Source organism: Macrobrachium rosenbergii, chromosome 49 (assembly GCF_040412425.1).
Source record: "Macrobrachium rosenbergii isolate ZJJX-2024 chromosome 49, ASM4041242v1, whole genome shotgun sequence".
Lineage (NCBI taxonomy): Eukaryota > Metazoa > Arthropoda > Malacostraca > Decapoda > Palaemonidae > Macrobrachium > Macrobrachium rosenbergii.
The window spans coordinates 42,288,344-42,308,605 of NC_089789.1; the positions used below are offsets into that span (position 1 = coordinate 42,288,344).

The following is a 20,262-nucleotide window of genomic DNA, read 5'->3' on the forward strand; positions in this document are numbered from 1 at the left end:
ACTGTTCTCTCCCCTCTCTCCTAACCTAACTTAACGTAACCTCGCAACTCCCTAACACCCGTCCTCCCCAACCCTCTCTCTCTCTCTCTCCCTCTCTCTCTCTCTCTCCCTAATCTAAGCTAACGTAACCCAACCTAACACCTGTCCACCCCAACCCCTCTCTCTCTCTCTCTCTCTCTCTTAACTCAACCCAACCCAACTCTCTCTCACCTTCTCTCTCTCAACCCAACTCCAACCTCTGTCCCAACCTAACCCAACCTCTTCTCTAACTCCCTCCTCCCCACCTCTCTCTCTCTCTCTCTCTCTCTCTCTCTCTCTCTGTCACGGTAATGGCTCTGGACACTAATCTGGAGCACAAAACTTCGTAACATTCTCACACATTTTAAAAAAATTTCTTTTTTGTTTTGTCTTTGTGTTTTTTTTTTCTTTTTTCTTTTGTGAAGGCGAGGCCTACCGATAATCTGCTTAGCTTCACTCTCCACCCCATCTACAAAATCCCGCACTTCCTTCGTCATATAATATTTTCCTTTGTGACGAAGAGGGCGCAGTAGGGACGCATCGTCTACGCTGAGTCCGCGATTCTGTTGTACGTTTGCTGTCGCGAGAGACGGTCACATATTTGTTGTGTCTTGATTTCTAAAGTATTCGTGTGAGTGTATGATTTCCAGTATGCTGATACGTCTATGGTTTATATGTATGTATGTATGTATACAGTGTATACGTATATATAATATATATATGTATACATTTACATATATATATCAACTGGATACATATATATATGTGTATATACTACATATATATATATATATATATATATATATACACATATATATATATATATATATATATATATATATATATATATATGATATTGAAAAAGAGAATATAAATATAATGCCACCCGGCCTAGACTACCAAAATGCAGAAATTTGTATTCTGTTATATTCCGCCAGTTTCGAGACAAGACCTCACCGTGGATACCAAAGCTCTCAGTAATCCCCTCCACCACCTCAGAAAAAACTAAAGAAAAAAAAATATACATAAAACTCAATTCACTGCCTTATGCGTGGTCCCACAGTCCCTCTCTCCCCCATTCAAAGCTTCCAGAATTCACTGCTTTCATCAAATGAGATTGTCCCGAAAATCTGATGACGCTTGCTGACAGAGTCTTACACTCTATACAAAATTTCCGATTAGAGCAAAGTTCGCAAGCGCATGCGCATGCGCGCCTTCATTAAACACGAAGGGGAAAGAGGATAACTTTTTTTTTTCAGAGGCTATGCTATATTGGTAAATGGTCTGAAGCTCGTTAAAACTTGTAAGGCAAAAAGTCACCGTCTACTGACTTTTCTGGTATTAACAAACCCGTAATGACATGTTGGTTAGTTGGTAATTAAATTGTATCTGTGACGGCCTAAACTGTTGATATACGTAATTATCAATTTTGTACATCTGATTTCTCCTGTTCGAAAGATAAAAATAGGGCAAAATTCCATTCAGTGTCACTGATATTTTGGTCAAATGGTCAGGTTTCTTTTTCTATAAAAAATTTAAAGAAATTAAATGTCATTGATATTTTGTTCATATGATCACGTTTCCTTTAAAAAGAAAATTAAGCAAAATTCAATTCAGTGTCATTGATATTTTGGTCAAATGGTCAGGTTTCTTTTTCTATAAAAAATTAAAGTAAAATTCAGTTCAATATCACCGATATTTTGGTCATATGATCAGCTTTTAAAAAAAAAATTAAGCAAACTTCAGTTCAATGTCATTGATATTTTGGTCAAATCAGGTTTCCTTTAAAAAGAAAATTAAGCAAAATTCAATTCGGAGCCATTGATATTTTGGTCAAATGGCCAGGGCTCCTTTTTAAAAAAATTAAGCAAAGTTCAATTAAATGTCATTGATTGCTTTGTTCATATGATCACGTTTCCTTTAAAAAGAAAATTAAGCAAAATTCAATTCAGTGCCATTGATATTTTGGTCAAATGATCCCGTTTCCTTTAAAAAAAATTAGGCAAAATTCAATTAAGTATCCCTGATATTTTTGGTCAGATGATCGGGCTTACTTGGGAAGTAATCAATGCAACATTAAAAAAATGGTATAGATAAAAATATGCTTCTATAACTTCAGTGATTTTTAATTAAGCGCTCAAACAGGTCATCCGAATTTGCTGATTAATCTTCTTTTAAAATCAAAGTCAGTCCTGAACCGGAAAGTTACCCACAAAATAAAAGGAAAATCTAATATTGTTTTACTTTTTGGTACTCGAAGTCTCAAATATCTTAGTTTTTACAGAAACGGGAAAGATAGAGAGAGAGAGAGAGAGAGAGAGAGAGAGAGAGAGAGAGAGAGAGAGAGAGAGAGAGAGAGAGAGAGAGAGAGAAATTTAAAATCTAAAATTGTTTACTCTTTTCTGCTCAAAATCTTGAACATCTTTGTTTGTACATTAACGGGAAAGAGAGAGAGAGAGAGAGAGAGAGAGAGAGAGAGAGAGAGAGTGAGAGAGTGAGAGAGAGAGAGAGAGAGATAGGGTCGTTTATGTCTTGTATCTCAAATGTTTGTTATCCGTAAACAGTAAAAATTGAAGAATTTCAATGCATTCCTACTGGCACTCGCACATTGAGAGAGAGAGAGAGAGAGAGAGAGAGAGAGAGAGAGAGAGAGAGAGAGAGAGAGAGAGAGAGAGAGAGAGAGAGAGAAAGGTTTAAATTTGTTTCTTATATTACATAGATATAAAGCGAAAGTAACTGGAAGAAAGGCCTATGTTTCAAAGTTATGTTAGAGAGAGAGAGAGAGAGAGAGAGAGAGAGAGAGAGAGAGAGAGAGAGAGAGAGAGAGTGGGGAGGGGAGTCTTAGGGTGGCGACACCCGTGAAATTGAAGACCAGTGCCTGCCCACTGTATCGCTCTCGCGGCCTTGACAAAGATTAAATAGATCGAGAACCTCGCAGTTTATTTGCTGTTTACTTCGTTTGAAAGTAAGTAGAGATTCCCAAGAAACTGATTGCCGTATGTTAGTTTTTTCTAAAAGAAAACTACTGAGATGACTGTTTGTCTGTCCGCCCTCAGATCTTAAAAACTACTGAGGCTAGAGGGCTGCAAATTGGTATGTTGATCATCCACTTTCCAATCCTCAAACATACCGAATTGCAGCCCTCTAGCCTCAGTAGGTTTTATTTTATTTAACGTTAAAGTTAGCAATGATCGTTGGCCTGGCAACGCTGTAGAACAGGCCACCACGGGTCGTGGCTGAGTTTCATTGGTCGTGGCTGAGGCCACCATCGGACCGTGGTTGTGCTTCATGGGCCACGGCTAAGAGTTTCATGGGCCGTGGCTGCAAATTTTAAACAGCATTATACGCTGTACAGAAAACTCGATTGCGCCGAAGAAACTTCGGCAAATTTTTTACTTGTTTTCTTATAAGAAGCTCTTTTTTTTTTTTGCTTACTCACTGCTCTATATAGTGCACGGGCTCCAGGAGTAGGCCAGCTTAATCTAACATCAGAGGTGAATTCATTACCGTGGGATTTGAATAAAATAAAATCGTGTGTACCTGTGGAGACAACGGCGAATGACGAATCTCTCTCTCTCTCTCTTCTCTCTCTCTCTCTCTCTTTCTCTCTCTCTCTCTCTCTCTCTCTCTCTCTCTCTTTCTTCTCTTGCTTTCAAAATTTTTCAGGGTTGTATATAAAACCTATTCTTTTTTCTCAAAATTTTTGAGGTGTGTATATATAGATCTTAAAGTTTTAATTATTCTATCTACATAGAGAGAGAGAGAGAGAGAGAGAGAGAGAGAGAGAGAGAGAGAGAGAGAGAGAGAGAACCATTAAGATCCATGTATACGCTTATCGGAAAATGTTATGAAAGTAAGGAATAAAGTTCTATATACAACCCAGAAGAGAGAGAGAGAGAGAGAGAGAGAGAGAGAGAGAGAGAGAGAGAGAGAGAGAAGAAGAACGATTACGTCTCCACAGGAGTACAGTATTGGCGTTTGATATGAAACTCGAGAGACCTATTGTCGAAGTCAGACCAAAGACAACACATCAGGGGATGATTGATGGATCAGTCCTCATTTTCCAGCGGAGGAAACCTCATTATCCCTTGAATGGACCTGATCACAGTGGTGTTGGCTGATATATATATATATAGGAGATATATATATATATATATATATATATATATATATATATATATATATATATATATATATATATATATATATATATATATATATATATATATATATATATATATATATATATATATACTGTATGTGTGTGTATCATGTCTGAACAGTGACCAAGTTACAAATAATAATTCTTAATAAATTTTAATGTTTTCGGTTGCCCATCCTTGACTAATCAGCAAATAAATTCTTTCTCCGAACCTTATTTGCTTTTTTCCTTAGGTATCAGGGTTTTTGCTACGTTTGAAAATCACGCCTTAAAATTTAGGCACTTTACTGTGGCCGGTCTTAAATTTAAGTGATTATTTTGGTAGGTTACCGACTGACCTACAATTTAGACTCACTTCTTCAGTTTAGGAATTTGAATATAAAATTTAGGCCAAAGGCAGATTCCTTCTTCTAGTACTTTTGAATCTCGTAGTTGATGCTCTCTCTCTCTCTCTCTCTCTCTCTCTCTCTCTCTCTCTCTCTCTCTCTCATCCCTTTAAAAGCGCCTCAAGCATTATGATAAACCACCCGCCGTCATTCATTGTTCCTCCACACCAGATTTTATTTCTTGCGACGGACATATCCATTTGCTACCAACCTAAAGAAGTGTGGCGCGCTAGGAAGCTTCGACAAAGGGAGATTCTTGCATGAGAATCTCTCCGTAAGACACTTCCGTAACATGTCTTAAGTCTGAGGGGAACACGGACAGACATTCAGGGAGGAAGGTGTAGACTTTATAAAAGTTTGCCTGTTTATATACGGTACTTAGAATACACACACGCACACAATTGCATAAACATACTTAGATACACATCACTGAATCCACGTCGGAAGGCGAGTGAAACCGGGGCTTTGAACGAGTACTTTCGTAGTTTATCCTACATTTTCAAGTTCACACTGAATACAAAAGAAGTTGATAGAGATTTATACACAAAAACAGAAGGTGGGGGTGGGGTTACAGTTTGTTAATCTGGGCAGTAAGTTCTCTAAACAGAAAAGACAGGGACAAAGGATCAAGGGATAATCCAGGGTGGAGATTAGATACACATATGCATATATTTACATATATTTCTGTTAGTTGCAGTTGATACGTGACAGTGTAGTGTTTTTGCGGCGCTCAGCACGTTCCAGCGCATAGGTGAATGCCTGATGGACTGCGGAGTGCCTGAACGAAAATCACCTTAGATATAGCCGGAAGGGCTCTGTCAGCATTTTGTCTCGAAAGTTCTAGAAGCTTTGTCCGGTTAGAACCGGAATGTGGGCGTGTCGTGAGGGAGGGGGTTTGTGCGTTATGTGTCGTGAGGAGTGGCTTTTAGGGCGAGTGCTTTGAGCTTTTGTGGAAAGCCATACACACACACACACACACACACACACACATATATAAATGCATATATATATATATATATATATATATATATATACATTATACATACATATATATATATATATATATATATATATATATATATATATATATATATATATATATATATATATATATATATATATATATATATAGAGAGAGAGAGAGAGAGAGAGAGAGAGAGAGAGAGAGGCTTGTGTAGGCAATGACACTATAACCCAACAGTGAGCATGGCATAATAATAATAATAATAATAATAATAATAATAATAATAATAATAATAATAATAATAATAGTAATAATAATAATACCTTGTATTTTTTTCTTTTCTTCTTGTCCTTCTTGTTCCCGAGACATCCGACGCATCTTCTTCAGCGCTGAGCCCATCACGACTCTCAAAACTCAGAAGCCCCAAAATTCCTTTATTTATTTATTTACTTATTTTTATTTTTGACCCCTTTCGCTCCAGGGCTCATCTGGCGATATCATTATCATTATCATCATCACCTGCGAATTCTGCCCCATCTGTTGTCTTTCCTTTCTCGGTTGCTCGGCGGTCCTTGGCTCTCTCTCTCTCTCTCTCTCTCTCTTCATATTACAAGACAAGGGTGTTTTTCTTTCTCTCACCCCCCTATTTCGTCTCTTAATGCTTCCGAATCCCAGTGCTGTCTGTATTCGTACAAGGTGATAAAAAACTCTCTCATCTCTACTCTCTCTCTTTTTCTTCTCTCTCTATCTCTCTCTCTCTCTCTTTCTGCAGGAGCCCATAAGAACCCTTTGTCTCTTTCTGTCTGTCTAAAAACGATTTCAAGCAGGATAAAAACCTCTTTGTCTCTTTCTCTCTGTCTCTCTCTCTCTCAGGATAAAATGTCTCTCTCTCCCATTCTATTGTCGACAGGTAGGCACACGGGAACCGACCAGTCAAGTACGAAACGTTTGTTCGACCGACCAAGCCTTAATGGAACGGAGCAGACACTTAAACGTTTTTGGGCCAGCCCTCATCGTTCCCCTCCTCCCACCCTAAACCCTCCTCCCCACCTTACACCCTACCACCCATGCCTCTGTTTCCCCCTCCCCCCACCTTCTGCACACACACACACACACACACATACATACGCAATCCAGTCGGAACGCCATCGAAATTTTTCGCTCGCGCGCGCGCGCAAGTTCAGGTGAAAGCCGTGAAAGCCCCTCTTCCCCACCTCCCTTCTGTTCCTCCCCTCATCCCAACTCCCCTTAACCCCTTTACATTATTAATCATCTTGGCTGAAGAAGCCAGATGTGGTCATCATTTCACCTAATTTGAAATGATGTTTTTTCTCTTTGTTTCGTTTGAATTTGGCTTTCTGTCTGTCTTAAGTTTTTTATTTATTTATTTTTCTTTTTTTACAGGGGTGGTACGTTCCTAATACTCGAAATTAATTTGGAGTCTTGTCTTAAGCATTTTGCTCGCATTCATTTTGTCTTTGACTTTTCACTTGAAAGCTGCGGGAGCCAGGCTGCTCGTTTGCATATAGTACCTGATCAAATGAATTTCAATTCATTAAAGTAAATTTTTCAAAATTCATGTTTTTAAAATTAAATTTCTGCTCTTGATTCAATGAATTAATCTTGTACCTCAAAATTTTCCGGTATTTCGGGTAAAAGAATAAATTAAGGTTGAGGTCAAAGGTTGTTTGCTAGCATCGCGAAACTTACAACATACATAAGACGGCCTTATACCAGCACGAACCCTTATTTCAGGTGCTCAAGGAGATAAGAGGGTTAGTGTGGACGTCGGGACTCTGTACAACAAAGATGATTTGAGTTGGACGAGAAAAAGCTTTTTTTTTTAAATTTTTTTTTATTCCTTTTGTTGCTCAAATTTGGATCCAGGGAAGATTAAATTCCTGCACTGTTCCATTATTTATATTCCTTGTTGCCCCATAAAGGCTTAAACTGAATAATTTTATTTATGTTTATGTATTTATGTATGTATGTATGTATGTATGTATGTATGTATGTAATGTATGTATGTTTCTTCCCACTTACTTGAAGTAATTTGGTAGAAACTGGGTCTGTTTTCTTTCCCCCATTACTGTACTTGTTCCATTAAAGGTATATTCTATCCTCCATTAACGAAAGGTATTCTGTCCTCCATTACTATCCTCCATTAACAAAGGTATTCTGTTCTCCATTACCAAAGGTATTCTATCCCCCATTACTAAAGGTATTCTGTTCCCCATTTCCAAAGGTATTCTATCCTCCATTAACGAAAGGTATTCTGTTCTCCATTACCAAAGGTATTCTATCCCCCATTTCCAAAGGTATTCTATCCTCCATTAACGAAAAAGGTATTCTATCCCCCCATTTCTCCATTAACAAAGGTATTCTATCCCCATTACCAAAGGTATTCTATCCCCCATTTCCAAAGGTATTCTATCCTCCATTAACGAAAGGTATTCTGTTCTCCATTACCAAAGGTATTCTATCCCCCATTTCCAAAGGTATTCTATCATCCATTAACGAAAGATATTCTGTTCTCCATTACCAAAGGTATTCTATCCCCCATTTCCTAAGATACTCTATCCTCCACTAACGAAATTCTGTTCTCCATTACCAAAGGTATTCTATCCCCCATTACCAAAGTATTCTATCCCCCGTTACCAAAGTTATTCTATCCCTCGTTACCAAAGGTATTCTGTCCTCCATTATCAAAGGTATTCTATCCTGCACTACCAAAGGTACTCCATCTTCCATTGCAAACTATAAGGTATTCTATCCCCATTGCCAACCCAAGACATTCCCACTTCTTAATGCCAGCCGCCAAGCGGGTATTCTCTCCTCCACTGCCAGCCATTAAGGCATTCTGTCCTTCCACCTTCCGCTCTACATGTCATTCTCATCGCAGCCTTTAGGAATCAAGTAACCATAACCAAGTCGGATTGTGTTATGAGGTAACACAGTCTGTTCAGCCGCTACTGAAAATTATTGAGCGACTGAACGTGTTAGCTGTTGTTTGGCCTGCCTGTCCAACTGTCTGTCACGCTAGAGGACATGTATACAATGTTTAGATTTCTGTACTACATGTCCCGTATTATCTCAAGTTTACCCGTCTGAAATAGTAATGCATCCTGTAGCGTTCTGGTCTGTCGTAGACCGTCTGCTAATCGTGAGTCTTTGTTCATTTCCGAACTGAGTCTCGTTACCTGTTCTTTTCCCGGTCATAAATTGACGGTTCCGTTCTCAATGTACTTTTCATGTCATCTCAGTTATTATGCCTCATCAGTTTTATGTCTTCGCTTTTGACCTCAGTTGTTGGTGTGTGGTCTTTCCAGTTCACTGTCTGGCGTCTCTGGAAGGCTTCGGTTTGAAATTCTTGCAACAACTGGATGGCATCCTGTTTTCGAGGGAATGTCGTCTTGATATATGAACCGTGTGATGAATGTGGGTGCAGTTTGTATGCCTGCTGAATCTCTCTCTCTCTCTCTCTCTCTCTCTCTCTCTTTCTCTCTCTCTCTCTCTCTTTCTATGTTGTATGTATATATATATATATTGATTTTTATACATATTTTACATATGTATTATATATATAAAATTATATAAATTTATATATATGTTTATATATAAATTTATGTGTATATATGTATATATGTGTATATATTATATATATATATATATTTATAAAATATACAAGCATATGTATATGCATATGTAATATATATATATATATATATATATATATATATATTTATTTATTTATTTATTTATTTATTTATTTATGTGTTTGTCCGCGTCCTTGTCTGCGTATTTTTTTTTTTGTGTGTGATGTGCGTGGATCAGCTCTCTGTGTTATGTTACAGTAATAAACCGCAAAGTTCACATTTGATTTTGTCAGACGTCGAAACAAAACTCCCACGGGATCGCAATGAAACCGCGAGTTTTAAATTTGTATCATTCAATTCTCGCTATTTCGCTTATCAAATTAACGGGGAATTTAGCATTGTTAGAACTCGCTTTTAAGCAATGTTTTTTTGAGTTGTCAGAAGCCTGAAATTACCGAAACGGTTGCGATGTTTAATTTCATGAATTTTTGAACGGTTTTCCTTAAATGTTTTGTATATATCTGAGTTTATGTCAGCAGCGAGTTGATAATAATCAAACATTTTCAAACTTGTTCGTATAATTTAAAGCGATGACTATCTTTCCAGTATTATTATTATTATTATTATTATTATTATTATTATTATTATTATTATTATTATTATTATTATTATTATTATTACAAAACTTTTCGTATAATTTAAAGTGTTGAATATTTTTCCAGTATTATTATTATTATTATTATTATTATTATTATTATTATTATTATTATTTATATTATTATTATTATTAGATATTATTCAGAAGATAAACCCTATTCATATGGAAATAAGCCTGGTATGTCCTTTAACTTGAAGAAATTCAAGCTCCCAAGGAATACGGCGTTCATATGAAAGATGTAACAGAAGTTAATAGGAAATACTGAATGAAGAGATCACTTAGTAGAAAAGGGAAGAAATAAATGATCAAAATAATAAAAAAACCTAACAAAAATCCTTGGCAGACTTCATCCTATTAATTCTAAGGTATCAGAAGACCCGGGAAACAGGATACCACTTTTTTTTTTTCAGTCGATTTTGGAAATTTCTTCTTTAAACTTGACACGCGTGTGATCATTGCCCTAAGGTCAAAAGTCAGACTGTCAGGCTTCACGTGGCATGAAAACGGTATATCTCGGCGTTATATTTCTCGTGAATAACAAACAGTTGCAACTTACTTTACAGAAAAGAGATGTTTCTCTTGAATAACAAACAGTGGCGACTTACTTTACAGAAAAGAGTTAGCTAACCCCAAACCCCCCTTCCCCCTCCCCCCAAAAAAAAAGAAGGGGGCATGGGTGGGGGTGTGGTAGATGAGGTTGGGTTATGGGTATCGTAATTCTTTGAATATTAATGTTTGAAGTTTGCTACGATAGGCGTAAATTATTTCCTATAAAACATTTTTATTTTTTCTTTTATTTTCTATCTGTCTCTCTGTCTCTGTCTGTCTGTCTGTCTCCTCTGTCTCTCTCTCTCTCTCTCTCACATTTTATGTTGAGGACATGTCAGGTTATAGCAATACGTCAAATAGCTCCTGATCTATTTTGTGACCGTATTTTGTTTGTGACCGCAGTTTGTTTGTGACCGCAATTTGTTTGTGACCGTATTTTGTTTGTGACCGCATTTTGTTTGTGACCGCATTATGTTTGTGATCACATTTTGTTTGACCGTGTTATGTTTGTGAACGTCTTTTGTTTGTGACCGTATTTTGTTGGTAACCGCATTTTGTTTGTGGTCGCATATGTATTTTGCGTGATTTAGATGCGTTTGTGGTTTCGTAATTTTAGTCTTTCGCGAATGTTTCATTTTTCTTGGGTCTTTCCGATATACAGGTGGAGGAAAGGTGTCCCGGCTGCTAGAGAGTTCTGGTTGTTCGGACAAAGGGTCCAAGTGACTTGACCGTTTTGTCCCTGGATTTTAAGCTTCTGTCGTCGAGGCAATACTTTTACTACGATGTTTTCTGGTTTTGCTGTTATGTGTTACAAGGAATGGTTTCTTCAGATGTGTATTTTTTTCTGTAACGGGATTTAGATCTATGCAATGTTTCTGTAAAAGACCACAAGAGGAATCAGTGGCCTTATTTCTTTATTTTTTATTTATTTCTTCTTCTTTTTTAATTATTTCTTCTTTTTTAAGTTATTTCTTCTTTTTTAGTTATTTATTCCTTTTTAAAGTTATTTCTTTCTTTAAAGGGATTTCTTCTTTTCAAGTGATTTCTTCTTTTTTTAAGGGATTTCTTTTTTTTTAGGTTATTTCTTTTTTTTTAAGTTATTTCTTTTTTAAGTTATTTCTTCTTTTTTTTAAAGTTATTTCTTTCTTTTAATTTATTTTTGAAGTTATTTCTTCTTTTTTTAAAGTTATTTCCTCTTTTTTCAAGCTATTTCTTTTTTAAAGGGATTTCTTTTTCAAGCTATTTTTTAAAGTTATTTTTTTCTTCTTTAAAGTTATTTTTTAAAAGTTATTTTTGGTTACGATATATTTTTTTTTACCGATGTATTATATAAGTCTTGATTCTTAGTAAGTTATGAAAAAAAGATAGTTTTTACCATAATCTTTGTTATAGTGGGGGGTAGAATTTTTTGGTTATATTGATTAGAAATTACTTTCGTAAGTAGACAGCATTTGATATTTCTCTATCATTCATGGATAAAAATGGACCTCCCCTTTATACATAATAAATGAAATCATTGACATTTTTTGTATAGGTAAATACAATTGAACCCTTGCTCTTTCATAAAGCAGATAAGATTAAACCTTTTCTTTATTTATTAAAGAAAATAAACGATTTTCCATTGGAAGATAAAATTGCACCTTTTCTTGTTGTGAGGAATCTATAATTACCGGCGAATGGTTAGGTAAATAAATCTGTCTCTCATTTGAATTTTCGAAATGCCTTCCTCTCTATACTAGTTACATACTAATCGGAAGGCTCTATAACGAACTCTCTAACGAGTCCTCTATTATCAACAAACAGATCAGCACAGCTGCTGTCACCCATTCGCAGTTGTGTCATTTTTACCTCTTTTTTTTTTTTAATTTGAACGGAAGAGAAAAAAAAATACCTCTTAGTCTCTGGAATGTTGACGGGTCGAGGAAACTTGAAAAATTCCATTCCGTCACTCGATTGGAAGTCGTCAGAAACCAATTTATCTTTATATTAGAAACCCCTCTCCCCCTCTCTCTCTCTCTCTCTTGCGGCTTGTGTATGTGGCGTGCGCATGAGTGCATATGTGTTTGTGTGCTTGGGGGAGAAGGGACTTTGTACCTGTTGTGGTATGTATTTTGCTACAGTTGATATATATATATATATATATATATATATATATATATATATATATATATATATATATATATATATATATATATATATATATATATACTATATATAAAAACCTGCAAAGAAGGTGAAACAACGGAGTGGTTGCTAGGCCTTTCGACAACAACGGTTGTTCTCACTTTTCCTTCGTGGGATTTGTTTTTATTTTTATATATATTCATCACGTTCCATATCTTCATGATTCAGTTATACACACACACACACACATATAAATAAATAAATAAATAAATAATATATATATATATATATATTGCGTGTATATATATATTAATGCTATATGATCATGTATATATATATTATATATGCCATTGCGTGCATTGTCTGCCATACCAGGCATTGTACTATACCAGGAATACAGATCTAAATTAGCTGAACCTAGATAAAAGACTACTCCCGCCTTAAACATATGTCTAATAGAGCTTCTCCCTCTCTCTCTTTCTCTCTCTCTGGTTTGCCTCTGGGCCAAAGGAGTGTTAAAGGATTACCTGACAGGTAGATAATTGGGAGTGGGGAATTTTCCCTTTGAGATTTTCGTATTTCTTCTAGAGAGCTTAGGCATATCTTTACGTTCTTGACAACGGAGGTACTCCCTGGATTCCTCCTTGACAGTGGAGGCGTTCCTATGTATTTCGTCTTGACAGCGAAGAGATTTCGCCATAGCTTCCACTGTTATCTTTTTGACAAAGGCGAAGTTTCACTTTATTTCTTCTTGACAGTGGAGGAAGTTCACCTCATTTCTTCTTGACAGTGGAGAAATTTTACTTCATTTCTTCTTGACAGTGGAGAAATTTTACTTCATTTCTTCTTGATAATGGAGAAATTTTACTTCATTTCTTCTTGACAGTGGAGAAAGATCATCTCATTTCTTCTTGACAACGGAGGTATTTCTGATATGTCATGGCAGTGGACGCTTTTCAGATATTCCTCCATGACAGTGCACAGGGGATATTCATTTTTATTTCTTATTGGCAACGAAGGCGTTTCCCTTTATTTTTTTTATTGACAGTGGAGAAATTCCTTATATTTCGCATTGACAGTGGGGACATTTGCCTTTATTTGTTATTGACAACGGAGGCATTCCCTACATTTCGTATTGACGGTGGAGGCATTAAAAATATTTCTTATTGCTAACGGAGACATTTCCCTTCTTATTTTTTTTATTGACAGTGGAGGAATTCCTTATGTTTCGTATTGACAATGGGGGGATTTGCCTTTATTTGTTATTGACAATGGAGTCTATTGACAACGGAAGCATTCCCTACATTTCATATTGACAGCGGGGGAATTCTCTATATTCCTTATTGACAACGGAAGCAATGTTTTTTTATCTCTTATTGATAAAGAAGGCCTTCCTTATAGAATCTTGTAAATAGTTTTAATCTTCTTTGTATATTTTTTTTGCTGTAGATAATTCATTGGAAGCACCTGAGCCGTAAACCCCCTTTTCCCGTTTTCTCCCTCATGGGATCGATCTCAGATCTTTTAGGTGGCGTACTAGTATATATATAATTATATGTTTATAATTATATATATAGTGTTATATATATATATATATATATATATATATTTATATATATATATATTATATATATACATATATACATATATATATATATATATATATATATATATATATATATATATATATATATATATATATATATATATATATATAAATTTATTCACACTAGGTGTTTATCATCACGTCCAGGCTTAGAGTTAACCGAAAGTATCCTTTTAAAACTCCCCCAACTCACAAAAGCCAAACATTTTGAGTGTGGATTTTTTCCCCCTCCGACTTTTTACTTTCGTTTACCAAAAAGTTCCCATGCGATTGGTAGTGAGAGATGGGGCGAATCTCCCCATTTTTGTGGTCCCCCACTCCTTCTAATCCGAAGGGGAAAGTAAATTTGAATAGTTGGGAGTTTCTTCTTCTTCTTCTTCTTCTTCTTCTTCTTCTTCTTCTTCTTCTTCTTCTTCTTCTTCTTCTGTCGTAGGAGAGGCGGTAGGACGAGGCGAGGGGTTGGCACGAAATAGGGAGAGCCGTTATATAGAAATATTTATCCCCCTCTGCCACCCCTGTGTTCTTAGGCGACTTTCCAAGGTAAAGAAAGATATTTGAGTGATTATGTAAATACGTAATTATGTATATATATATATATATATATATATTATATATATATATATATATATATATATATATATATATATATATATATATATATATATATATATATATGTCTGAGACTTCATTTAAACAAGACGGTACCTAACGGAGATTTATGTACAAAAGTTACAAGCTATCAAGGACCAGTCTGTCCCCATCGTCCGGTAGCAGTGGAAAATAAAATCTCCATTTGTTACCATCCTGTTTACATGAGTCCCTAATATTCTTTGTACGAATGCACAGTACAATTGTGTGATATATATATACACAAATTCATACATGCATACGGACATACGTGCATACTAATACATATACATACATACAGTAAGCACATACACTATGTAAGGTTGAATTCGAGCCCATCATAGACTACTGATGGCCGTTCAGCTATTTTCCCATTAGCCAACTGCCAATTCCTTTGTCGCCTCTGCCAGTACAATACGCTTCCCCGCTAATGACGAAAGCATTACAGGCACCGGACCTCTTGTTTCGAAACCCTTGGCACCGCGAATGGGAAATCAATTTCGTATCTATTACTTACACATTTATCATGTATATATGTATGTATACATATGATTTATTTATATATACATATGTATATAATCATGCATTTGCCAAACAGGATAAACTGAGAAGAAACCTTCAACTTACTCATGCATCGGCTCGACACAATGCATGATGTATGACATGCCTAAGTCCATTTCTCTCAGTACAATGGTCAAGAAAACCCAAGAAAGCTCTTCATCTCTGCATTCTGAAGACGTCTGACTCTCCCCTCACATCACTACATTCTACTTTCCTTTGTAAGTGTCCCCACTCCATTTCCTCTTTCAATATACATATTAGCTATTTGTGTTCTTGTTTTAGCGGACACTGTTTTCTGTTGGCCGGTTCTCTGGTCTTGTCTTGCTTCTCTCATTTTGCTTTTTCCTACTCACTTTGTTTCATTTCACCACCCCTAACTCCTTCTGCGGACCGCATTCCACCCTCTCCCACTTTCCTCCCCTATCATCCCCCCTTCCCTATTCACCTCCTCTCCGTACTCTCTCACCAATCACCTCTCTAGGTGACTCCTTCTCATCTCTTTCCAAATTCCGTTTTCCTTTCTCTTCCACCTCTCTCTCTCTCTCTCTCTCTCTCTCACCTCTCTCTCTCACCTCTCTCTCTCTCTCTCTCTCCTCTTTTACTCCTCCCACTTCTCAGTGCTATATCTCCTTATCTCCTTACCACCACCCTCTTTCTTCGAGGAAGAGTCTTCAGCCTTGACTCGAGGGTAGTTCGCGAAGACTCTCTTGTCTGGTCTTGCTGCCTTCCTGAGGGACTGTAAAGAGAGAGAGAGAGAGAGAGAGCGCGCGCTCGCGCCTGCGATGGCCACGGGTATCTCGAACGACGATAAAGTAATGTTGTTCCCCCGGCTGCGTTTTCTCGTTGTCTCGTTTTGTTGGGGCTATAACGCGGACAGAAGGAGCAGAAGTCCGTTAACTGGCATAAGATCAGTCTCTGTTAGGAGATCGATGATATATATATATATATATATATATATATATATATATATATATATATATATATATTTGTATATATATACAAATATAAATAAGATATTATACACACATATATATATATATATATATATATATATATATATATATATATATATATATATATATATATATCTCTATATAAGACGTCTTTTGAAATGGCTTAAAAATGCGCCATTATTTTTCTGTAAAAGAAAACTGTTTGCGATGGCTATTTGTCTGTCCGTCCGCCTTTTTCTGTCCGCCCTCAGATCTAAAACTAATTGAGGCTAGGAGGGCTGCAAATTGGTATATTATTCATCCGCCCTCCAGTCACCAAATTACCATCTTGCCTCAATAGTTTTTATTTTGCTTAAGGTTAAAGTTATCCATAATCGTGCTTTTGGCAGCGATATAGGATAGGCTACCCCCGGGCGGTGGTTAAAGTTTCGAGGACCGCGGCTCATACAGCATTGTACCGAGACCACCGAAAGATAGATCTGTTTTCGGTGGCCTTGATTATACGCTGTAGCGGCTGTACAGAAAACTTATCTTTTTCGTTCGTTATCTAAAGTAGAGAGAGTAACAAGCTGGCTGGCGAGAGGGCGTTCGTATGTCAGGCGCGGCAGCATCCGAGGAAGGTAAAGATTTAAAGATTTATCCTACAAAAAGGGTCAAGATGTCACGTTCTCTACACAAGGGATGAGTGGGATAGATTTGAGCCAAGGACTGCAGAGGAGGAGGAGAAGAAGAAGAAGAAGAAGAAGAAGAAGAAGAAGAAGAAGAAGAAGAGACAGCTAAAGTAAAAAAAGTCGTAGAGATAAAAATTGAACCAAAACCTGAGAAGAAGAAGAAGAAGAAGAAGAAGAAGAAGAAGAAGAAATCTGATAGGAGAAAAACCACGCCATAATACGGGGAGAGCAAATATAGTTAAATAAAAAATGGAATTCACAAAAATGCTTGAGATTCAAAGTCAGAAATGGAATTCACAATAATACTCGAAATTATTTCTCAAATTCATAAATATGGTTTACAGAAATTGAAAGAATCTGAGGCAAGGACGACAGATAGGGAAATGAGAGGGACAGCTAAGGGCCACAGAAACGAGTAGCTGAGAAGGAAAGCCAAGGAATTGCTAAAACAGGGGATGGAAAAAGACAGCCAAGGACCACGAAAACAGGGAGCTGAGAAGGACAGCCAAGGACCACAAAAACAGGGAGCTAAGGACAGCCAAGGACCACAGAAATAGGGAGTTGAGAAGGACAGCCAAGGACCACAAAAACAGGAAGCTAAGGACAGCCAAGGACCACAAAAACAGGAAGCTAAGGACAGCCAAGGACCACAAAAACAGGAAGCTAAGGACAGCCAAGGACCACAAAAACAGCTAGCTGAGGACAGCCAAGGACCACAAAAACAGGAAGCTAAGGACAGCCAAGGACCACAGAAATTGCGTTGAAGACAGCCAAGGACCACAAAAACAGGAAGCTAAGGACAGCCAAGGACCACAGAAATTGCGTTGAAGACAGCCAAGGATCACAAAAACAGGGGGCTGAAAAAGACAGCCAAGGACAACAAAAACAGGGAGCCGAGGACAGCCAAGGACCACAAAAACAGGTGATGGAGAAGGCAGCCAAGGACTTGGGAAGCAGGTAGCAGAGGAATACAGCCAAGGACACCAAAACCAGGAATGGATAAAGACAACCAAGAACAACAAGAGCAGCCAACCAGAGAGAGGCAACCAAGGACAACAAAAGGGGAAAGGATATTATCCCTGACCCACTGACAACTAAAGGGGGGAAGAAGACAGCTGAGGACAACGAAATCAGAGAGAAGAAACTTCTAGAGAACAGGAATGACAATAACAGGGGTCTGGGAAAGACTTCCAGAAATAATTTGTAGTAAATTTTACTCTGCCTTTGCCGATGATCGGCCTTCTGATGATCAGCTCTCTCTCTCTCTCTCTCTCTCTCTCTCTCTCTCTCTCTCTCTCTCTCTCTCTCTCTCTCTCTCTCTCTCTCTCTCACAGAGTTATTCATGCCAGTAAGCCAACAAATCGCTCTCTTTCACCATTATCAACCTACACCCTCCCCTCCCGCCTCGGTTTCTCTCCCCTTGGAGTCTCTGTCGATCTGTCTGTCTGTCTAAACAAGAGCATCGCGGGAAACCCGAGCTGATTGCAAAACCAATATGCAAAAATCTTTCCACCTGATTCGCGCCCAACGTTTAAAACAAACAGCCGCGTCGATGAAGCAAAGAAAAATAAAATTTTTCCCCCGTCCGCAAGAGGCAAGACGAAAGAAGAAAGCCCAAAGAAGGAAGTAAGAAAATAAGAGTGTTTATTTTTGAACTGCATTCACTTGGGTTCTTCTGATATTTACGCTGGGTGTGTCTTGGGAGTACTGTACGATGGGCTGTTTGTTCCCCTGGACTGCCAGGCTTTGGAAGATCCCATGTTCTAGTTTCTTTAAGGCTTTGGATTGCCCGTCCCATCGGCCTCTGCGCTTTAAAAATTAAAAAAAGGAGAACTTTTAACGCCAAGATAAAGTCGATTCTACGGCTAATGTATTTAAGCCCGTGGCTTTATCTAACAGGATTGTAACGTAAATGCCTATTATTATTATTATTGTTATTATTATTATTATTATTATTATTATTATTATTATAATGTATTATTATTATTATTATTATTGGTTTTGTTAAACAAATGGCAGTTTCAACAGCATTTATTTTATTGAGCGTTTACCTGTAAAATAAATGCTGTTGAAACTGCCATTTTGTTTAACAAAACCTGTATTAGAAGGTCTTTTCTATTATTATTATTATTATTAGTATTATTATTATTACTATTATTATTATTATTATTGGCATTATTATTATTATTATTATTATTATTCAGAATATGAACCCTATTCAAATGGAACAAGCCCACCAAAGGGGCCGTTGGCTTAACATTCAAGCTTCCAAAGAATATTATGGTGTTCATTTGAAAGAAGTAACAGAAGGTAACAGGAAATACAGAAAGAAGAGATCACTTGTTAAAAAAGAAAATAATAATTGACGAATTAATAAATAATTAGATAAAAAATGTTAGTAAATGGTATAACACGGGGAGAATTGTGTTACTTATATTTTGCAACAGTGCAGGATAAAATATTGGCTGTTTTGTTCTGAGTCACGTAGCAGATTGCTCAGACACCGAGAACGTGTCGTGTGACACCGATGTGTGTCAGAAAACGTGCTGGTGTCATCTCTCCTTATACGGGGAAGCGAGTTTGTGTGACACCAACTCAGGTGTCACATATCCTTTAGACAACAAAGATGTTGGTTTATAAACCCACAATGATGTCAGTGTAAAATATATATATATATATATATATATATATATATATATATATATATATATATATATATATATATATATATATATATATATATATATATATATATATATATATATAATATATTTAAAACGAGAGCTTTCGAGAATCTGCTCGAATCTCCATTATCAGTCTGGAGAATCATATGGGTACTGGTGTTTCGTTCTAGATATATTCTTGATGTATATTTACACTGACATCACTGTGGATCGATTCGCCATCTTGGTGATTCGTGCGATTATGAGATTTTTTTATGAATATTTTAATATTGTTTTATGATTATTAATATTTGGCCTTTCGTAACCTGGTAATTTCGTGTATTAGTTCCCACGCTAAAAACACAAACACACACACACACACATACACAATCGCAAGCACACAAAGGGCGAACTCCTTACCACTGGAGCAGGTCAAACGCTAAAAGCTGCCTCAGCGTTCCAATTTATTGCCTACGAATCAATCGGTAATTGTACCTCAAACTGGTTCTAGCACAGCGGTCTTGAATTGATGCTTTTAAAGGTAATTAGAAGTCACTCCAAATCTTGGCAGGTAGAGCTGCGTGAACGCGTCTGAGAAAGGTAATTATGACGGGAGTTTTAATTCCAGGTAAAGTGCTTTTCCATACGTTTGCGGAAATGGAATAATGTCTGTCTGTTTGTCTGTCAGTCGTGGTTAATGGGGGTATATGCGCATGCACACGCG

At 36.8% G+C, this 20,262-nt stretch overlaps 1 protein-coding gene across 1 annotated transcript in view; it reads left to right on the forward strand.

Annotated features, from left to right (window-relative positions):
• LOC136832372 (uncharacterized) overlaps window positions 1-20,262 on the forward strand; it is a 104,027-nt gene that overhangs the window by 9,846 nt on the left and 73,919 nt on the right. Inside the window, exons 2-3 of the mRNA XM_067093282.1 lie at window positions 16,884-16,985; window positions 17,665-17,832. Coding sequence (XP_066949383.1) covers window positions 16,884-16,985; window positions 17,665-17,832 — 270 coding nt within the window. The remainder of the gene's footprint in view (window positions 1-16,883; window positions 16,986-17,664; window positions 17,833-20,262) is intronic.